This window comes from Camellia sinensis, chromosome 7 (genome assembly GCF_055761805.1).
Source record: "Camellia sinensis isolate YWXY chromosome 7, ASM5576180v1, whole genome shotgun sequence".
Lineage (NCBI taxonomy): Eukaryota > Viridiplantae > Streptophyta > Magnoliopsida > Ericales > Theaceae > Camellia > Camellia sinensis.
In genome coordinates this window covers 64,656,978-64,665,044 of record NC_138967.1, presented here as the reverse complement: position 1 = coordinate 64,665,044, position 8,067 = coordinate 64,656,978, and the positions used below count along the sequence as shown (strand labels likewise).

At 38.3% G+C, this 8,067-nt stretch overlaps 1 protein-coding gene across 2 annotated transcripts; it reads right to left on the bottom strand.

The window, feature by feature from the left end:
- Window positions 1-647: 647 nt before the first annotated feature.
- Window positions 648-7,854, bottom strand: LOC114282660 (leucine-rich repeat receptor protein kinase MSP1). Of its 2 annotated transcripts, XM_082878050.1 has the most exons (3): window positions 7,251-7,854; window positions 6,490-6,590; window positions 648-5,001 (listed from the first exon to the last, which is right to left on the bottom strand). In XM_082878050.1, exon 3 carries the CDS (start codon window positions 4,876-4,878, stop codon window positions 1,009-1,011), a length of 3,870 nt encoding a protein of 1,289 aa, XP_082734176.1. In that variant the 5' UTR covers window positions 4,879-5,001; window positions 6,490-6,590; window positions 7,251-7,854; the 3' UTR covers window positions 648-1,008. The 2 variants fall into 2 exon arrangements, with proteins under 2 accessions (XP_082734176.1, XP_028081205.2); XM_028225404.2 differs by lacking the exon at window positions 6,490-6,590.
- Window positions 7,855-8,067: the final 213 nt, after the last annotated feature.

Below are 8,067 nucleotides of genomic sequence, written 5' to 3'. Positions count from 1 at the left end.
TCCGGTCAATTGAAACATATTTTAACAAATCTTAAGATTCTGAAATTAACGATAGAATCATTTTTCAGAAAAATTTAATAAATATGACTTGGTTGTATTAGGTTTTGCTTGTTTAAATTAAAGGCATGTTGTTTTTTTGAGTTTTGGCAGAGAATGTGGAACCTTCATGAATATATCTACATACAGACTATTGAAGAGTAAAGCTGCTTTTGCTGGAAATGTTGCATTGCAAAAAGCAAGCTGTTCTTCGTGTACTACTGTTAGATGATAATGTGATATGATTCGACGTAATGTGATTTCGGTATGTTTTGTAGAGTTTTGATGCATTTCAATATGTTTCAATAAACATATTAGAATTTCAATATTCTATTAATGTTTTGTTTGAAAACAGAAACATTTCATCTATTATGATAGATAAGAAATAATTTTATTTATCCACCCAAAAAAGAAACAATTTTGTTCCTTGCCCACAACTACCACCACCTCCACCACCATCATCATTATTATTATTGTCACCCCACCACTATCACCCTCACTACCACCACCCCGCAACCATTACCACCTTCTTTTCACCAGCCACTAGCAACCACACCAGCACCAGCAGTACCACAAACTACAACTAGCATATATCATTTAAGTCACAACCAAACACAGAATTTTTTTTCCTTCTTTTTTTATACAAAAAAACACAATAAAATATTTTATGTCAAAACAAACTAAGCATAAAGTATATCCTAACAAGTCACAGTGTCCAAAGGTGTGTGCATAAATCCATATTGGTAATGTATTCATCATAAAATTAAAGAAGATAAACTAGACCTAATACTTCTTCATTACTGTTCAGAAATATTATTTAGTTGGAAAATCATCAGAGTCATACTACACTTTTCATTCCTCACTAGCTCCATATTGCTCTTCTACTTGAGGTTCTTCTCAGCCCATGCATTATACATGAAATTAAAGCTTAAAACCAAACAAACATTAGAGTTCTTTTGTTTTTGCTTTTTGTTAATACGTCCCAGTTTTCATTTTTACCTCCCTCAACAGCTTCACCACCTCAAGCATAGTAGGCCGCCTCCATGGCTCATCACTCGTGCACAACCTTGCTATCGCAAGAACTCTCGACATTTGTTCTTTCCAAAGCTCCAAACCACAAAAATACGGATCTAACACCTCGTATTCCCTTCCAGACGCGACCATCCACCTCACCCACCCAACAAGATTGCCGCCCTCCATGTCAGCCTGTCCAGTTGGCGCCCTCCCCGTTACAAGCTCTAGCATCACCACACCAAAGCTATATACATCGCCCTTGCTTGTTGCCACCATGGTCTGACCATACTCGGGAGGTATGTACCCAAAAGTACCTGCAAGCACAGTACTAACATGGCTCTCACATGCACTAATTATACGCGCCAAGCCAAAGTCTGATACGCGTGCCTCAAACTTGCTATCCAACAAGATATTGCTTGACTTGATGTCTCTGTGGATAATGTGGGGAACAAACCCATGATGTAGAAAGGCCAGCCCTCGAGCTGACCCTAGACATATCTTGAACCGGGTTGGCCAATCAAGTGCCTCCACAGCATCTGCCCGGTTCCTCAACCACACATCAAGGCTTCCATTCTCCATATATTCATATATCAAAAACCTCTCGTCTGCAAAGACACAATACCCAAGTAATGGAACCAAGTTTTCGTGCTTTACCTTTCCAATTGTCTCCATCTCAGCCAAGAATTCACGGTCACCGTGCAAGTGTCCTCCATTAAGCCTTTTGACCGCAATGATTCTACCTTCTGGTAATGACGCTCTATACACTGTACCAAATCCACCATCACCGATAATATACGTCTTGCTGAAATTTTCTGTCGCTGACAGAATATCTGCAGGGTCTATCCGGAGTAGAGAGTGCTCAAAAGTAGCTATGTTAATGCTCAGTGGCTCCTTACGCTTCTTACCAAGAAGCTCATCGGTGGACTCTGGCTCAATTGCTGTCACAATTTTACCCTTTCCCTGGTCCAGAATTGCAGCTTCTTGTTTCAGCATCGTCCATCTGAGAAGACAAACAAGAAGGACAAGGGAAATGAACGTGGCACCAAAAGCAATAGCCCAAACAGAAGCCCCTGTTAAAACCGGTGCATGTGGGTATCGTGAAGGGAAATTCGGTTGCTTTGGTGTGCAAGGTTTAGTCTTGGCGCAAGTTTCTGGCACGTGTCCAGTGAATCTGTTACCAGAGAAGTTGACAAAAGCAAGGCCTTCTATATTACAGATATTGCAAGGGACAGACCCTTGAAATTTGTTGTTTGAGAAGTCTAGATATGTCAAGGTATCAAGATTGGAGAGCGAAGAAGGCACACTGCCAGTGATCATATTGTTGTGAATATCTAGTATGGAAAGGGTGGTCAGATTAGAGAAAGAGTTACCAAGGGAACCTGAAAAGAGGTTGTTGCTTGCATTTAGGACCAAAAGAGCGCTAGTGGTGCCTAAGTCCAAAGAGATTGGTCCTGAGAATGAATTCATACTGATGTCTAGGTTGGTTAAACTCTTGACACCAAAAATGGAAGAAGGCAAAAGACCAGTTAACCTATTATTTGACAAGTCAAGCTTGGCTAAGCTAGGCATCATTGACCCCAGATTATCCGGAATTGAGCCATTTAGCCGATTATGTGAAAGTACAAGCCCCTGTAGGTTTCTAATTGAGAATAACTGGGAAACAGCTGGCCCTGTCAAAGAATTGAAAGACAGATCGAGCAATGTTAAGTTAGCCAGCCCAGAAATCCCAATAGGAATAGTCCCACTGAGTTTGTTTCCCTTCAACAGTAGTTCAGTTACAACAATGCACTGCTCAATTGATGCAGGAATAGGCCCCACAAACTCATTATTGGACAAATCAAGCATGCCATAATGTTGGGTGAACTCAGAATCTGGTAAAGGCACCTTTTGAAACCCAGAGCAAATCTCCTCAGGTATTGAACCAGAGAATTTATTGTTTGATAGCACGAGGTTATCAAGCAGTTTCAACTTGGATATGGATTTTGGAATTTGACCAGTAAGCATGTTTGAACCAAGGTCCAAGGACACCAACATCGTACACTCGAACAGTTCCAAGGGGATCTCCCCAGTCAAATTGTTACCATGTAGAGACAGATTGGTCAGATTTTTGAGTTCACCAATGGAACTTGGAATGCGTCCTTCAAAGTGATTATTATCTAATTGCAACCTCTGAAGCGAGGAGACTTTAGCAACACCCATGGGAATCTGACCTTCAAGAAAATTGTAGCTGAGTGAAATCTCCATCAGTGATTTTGATTCCCACAATTGATCGGGAATCCTGCCAAAGAATCGGTTTTTTGACAGTTCCAACGTAACCAGATGAAGCTCACCCAAATAAGCAGGTATTTTACCAAACAGATCATTTCCAGACAACACCAAATCTGTGAGGTTCAAACATTTCCTGAAGCTGTTGTCTATATTACCAGTAAAGTTGTTATCTGACAGCGACAAACTGGCCAATGACTCGGCATTGCATATTTCCGGAGGTAACTCACCAGAAAGCATGTTGGTGTTGACATCAAGTAAGGTCAAGGACGGAAGATGTAGTGGTGGTAAAGAGCCATTAAAGAAGTTCTTTGCCAACATTATTGACTCTATTCGCTTCCAGTTCGAAACCCAGTTAGGCAATGGACCTGATAGGTGGTTTGAATCAAGTATAAGAGACTCTATTGATTCCAAGCCCGCAAGACCATCAGGTAGTGTACCATATAATGAGTTGAAGGAAAGATTCAGAACCTTGAGCTTCTTGCAGTTTCCTAGTTGCTCTGGAATTCTTCCACTCAGTCCCGCACTTGCAGCAAGAAAGTAAACTAGATTCGACAGCTTGCCAAAGCTTGCTGGTAGTTCTCCCTCAAAATCATTCTGTGCTATATTCAAGTAAGTTAAGCTACTCAGCTTGGAAATTTCTTCTTGCACATTTCCTGTGAATCTGCAACCCTGGAGATTAAGCACTTGTAAGGCTCTCAGATTGCCAATTGTCTCTGGTATTGCTCCATTTAAGTTGTTGTTTCCCACATTCAATGTATTCAGGCTGATCAATTTCCCAACTTCCATTGGTATAGTTCCAGTCAGCGAGTTCCATGAAAGATCTAGAGTCCTAATCATCCCTAGATTTCCAATTTCTGGAAATATTGGTCCTCTGAATCTGTTCTGATTAGCACCAAAGTATAACAGCTTTGTAAGGTTACCTAAACTGGAAGGTAGGTACCCAGAGAAGAAATTTTCACTAAGGTCAAGGGACTGCAACTTTTGTAGATTTCCAAGCTCAGCTGGAAGAACTCCAGAAAATGAGTTTGCATGGACAGAGAGTTCAGTAAGTTCAGTGAGTTGTCCAATTGTTGACGGTAAACTACCAGAGAAGCTATTATCATCAAGCACAAGTTCTCTTAGATTTTTCAGGTTAGAGAGGGCTGGAGGCAGCATCCCAAACAATCTGTTATCACTCAAGTCCATGGTCTCTAAATCCTCCAGACTCCATAGATTTTCAGAAATACGACCAGTGAGGGCACAATGGCTGACATTAAGATGCTTGAGATTTCTAAAATTTCCAAGATAGTTTGGAAATGGAAGATCCAGGGGTAACAATGTACAAGAAAGATGAATTTGGCGTACTGCAGGACCCTCACATTTTATGCCAATCCAGTTGCATGGTGAGATCTTTGAGTCAAACCAACTTGGAATAACATCTCTTCTTTGGAAAAGAGAGTTTCTTAGAGCAAGTAATGACCCAATGTCACCAAAATAAATTGCCAATGAGAAGGATGATTGTATGAAGCACAAGAGCATGATGAAGTGAAGATGAGAGGCCTTCCATCTCGGAGTTGACATTTTCACTCAGGACCAAGTTCTGAATTCTGATGATGAAGATCAATTGAAGACACTGTTCTGTATGGCCAATAATATACTTCTTTGTTCAAGAGAGTTTCACATTTTCCATTCAAGGGAATGATTCTGCAAAGAAAACAAGGAATTTGAAAAGTTTAAATCGTGTTCATCTCTGAAATTATGACAAAATCTTCAAATCGAAGTAAAACACATTTTATTTAAATAGTATCTGTAAATAATGGTATCGCAACAGAAGTCATGAGTTTTCTCCACCAAACTTGACAAGAAAAAGAAGAAGAATCTAGAAATTATTCAGATGATTTAATTTCTAACTTTTTTCAATAAATAACTTGCACCAGATTATTCTTTTTGAGGGACATAGATCTTGCAATTAAACAATGTAAGCTCAAAATAAGAGCCACGCTATGTATCAGTCCAAATGAAAGATAACAACAAACATGAAATTTTTCAAAACACAGCAATGAAAGCTCTTAGTTCCACATCAAACTAAAAGCCATCTCTGTTTATACTACAATTGGAGAAGAAACTTAAACTACCTCCAAGTTAGATGTACTAAACTCCTAATTTCAGCATTCCCCTAATCTGAAGTTCAATTACAAACATTACTCCCAGTGAAAACAATTTCTTGTAGAACAGTAATGCTGTGTTTAGTTGGGGTATTTGGGGAGGGATTTGGAAAGGGAAATGGAAAAGATAGGTGAAATGTGAATAAAACATACCTATATTTCACCTAGTTTCACACACCTTTTCCATTTCCCTTTCCAAATCCCTCTTCAAATCCTCCAACCAAACACAGCGTAAGTAAAAGGAATAACTCGTACAAAAAGTGTTATTATGCAAATATATATAGACGAAAACAAGAATGTTTTTCTAAATCACCTACTACACTCTCGAGTAAGCTTCTGTCCCCGTGTGTTTATGATTGAACAAACAGACCTAATATATACAGTCCACACAAAAAAAGGTTTAGTGCACGAGACTCTTGTTGAAGTGATATTGAGAAAAATATATAAAATCTTACCCCATTTCAAAAAGTATGCTTTTGAGACTCGGAACCTATCTCCACACAAGAACAATTGTGTTGCATGCAAAACATTTTTTTTTTTTTTTTTACAGAAGGGACACAGAGTGAGATACATGTGGGGCTCACACAAATGGACCCCACTGTTTTGTCTCTCGTGTTATCCGTTCTTCAAAAAAAAATTATGTGTGCTTATATTTTCTAAAGAGTAATGCAAGGAACCTCTAAAATATCGTCCCTAAATTTATCCCTAAATTTACCCCTAAGGTGGCAAGGGATTGGGTCTTGGGTTGATTCCAAAAAAAAAAAACTCAACAACCAATATGCAATTGTAGACGTCATTAGAAGTAAATTTAGGGGTTTAAAGTATTTTTTATTTTTCAAATTAAGGCAAAATTCAACCTTCTCTTAATAGTCTGAAAATAGAAATATCTGAACACAGGTGCTAAATGCAAATTACCTCCAAGTTCTGAACTATGAAAACCCAAAAAAAGGTAAGAAAAATGAGGAAGAAAACTAGGGGGGGAAACAAAGGTTATTGTTGAGCAAGAGAGAGAGAGAGAGAGAGAGACCTGGTCATTGGTGGTAGCTAAGCTGAGGACAATTAAGATGCTCATTAATGAAATCATTAATACAATAATGATGCGTACTCATCCAGCTCTATAATCGAACCCTGTGTTAGGCACAAAAAAAGCAATTCCAACAATTAATCATTTAACCACTCTTCTTACCCCCAAAAAAAAAAAAAAAAAAAAACCATCACTCCTTCAAACTCATTGTTTTCCTTTGATATAAATCAGATTCATTTTTATGAGTTTAAATTTGCACTTTACATCACTGAACTGAGACGAAGTTCAGAGCTCCAACCTCTCTATTTTTTTGGTGTAAATCAAAGACAAAAAAACAAAAAACTTCATTGAAAAAACAAAAACTAGCTAGTATTTGGAATCTTGCGAGGAGCAGAGAGTGGGATATATATGAAAAAAATAAAAACAAATAAATAAATAAAAAGGGAAAAGCTGGTGACTTTATACAAAGGCATTGGGCTCGAGAAAGATTGACAGAGAACCTCAAACCACACAAACAAAACAAAACAAAGGCATTAGAATGTCAAAGCATAAATATTTCTTTTTTAATCACACCCACTAATCTCTTCTTCTTCTTCTTTTGTAGAAGAGGTATATGTTCTCAGGCAAAAGTTACATATATATATATATATATATATATATATATCAATGTAATAGACATTTAATATTGACTTGATAAAAAGGAATTTCACTTGTATTCTATCCAATTAACATAAACAAACAAGTTTGATAAAAGCATTTTTCACCTCTTGCTTCTGAGAAGATTAACAAGGCTTAGTAGAATCCAAGGATGTACAATAAGATGATGAGCTCAACCAAACCAAACCCCAAAAACAAAAGAACAGAAACTGTAGAGGAAGCACTAGAAGGCTATGCAATGAACAAGTGTTTTTCAGATCAAACTGGTGAAAAAGGAGAGTAGAAAAAAGTAGAAAGGGTTGAGGTTGAGGTTTGGAGTAACATTGGGAAGATGAGAAGAGAGAGAAGAAAGTGAGAGAGAGAGAGAGAGAGAGAATAGCTTCTTTTCTCTCACTCAAATATGCTGCCTGCTACCTTCTGGTGGTTCTGATATGTTTCAGAGTCTTCCGTACAAACACACACACACTGGTGGTTCTCCTCTCTCTCTCTTTCTCTCTCTCTAAAAAACTGAGAACTCATGAAGAAAGCCACGAATGACTGACTCTCTCTCTCTCTCTCTCTCTCTCTCTGCAACTTTGGGTATAGCAGAGGGGGTGGGTGATGGGATTCGGATGCTCATACGCTGGTCGTCGTTTTACAGAGCAGACTGGTGCGGAAGGCGTGACTCTCTTTCTCTCTCTCTAGCCTTTCGCACATGCTGCCAAAAGTAGACGGTTATATACTCATAGACTCCCCCTGGTGCATATGGTATGCATTTATGTGTTGGAGAAATTATTTGGTGATACGAGGGATAAGGCTTCTTTTGGAAAATACTGAATATTGATTTTTTTATTTATTACGAAAAGATGTATAAAAAAATAAAAATATACTATGACGTAAGTTTAAAAAAAAAAAATCAGTAAGTTGTCTTATAAATCACTTCTA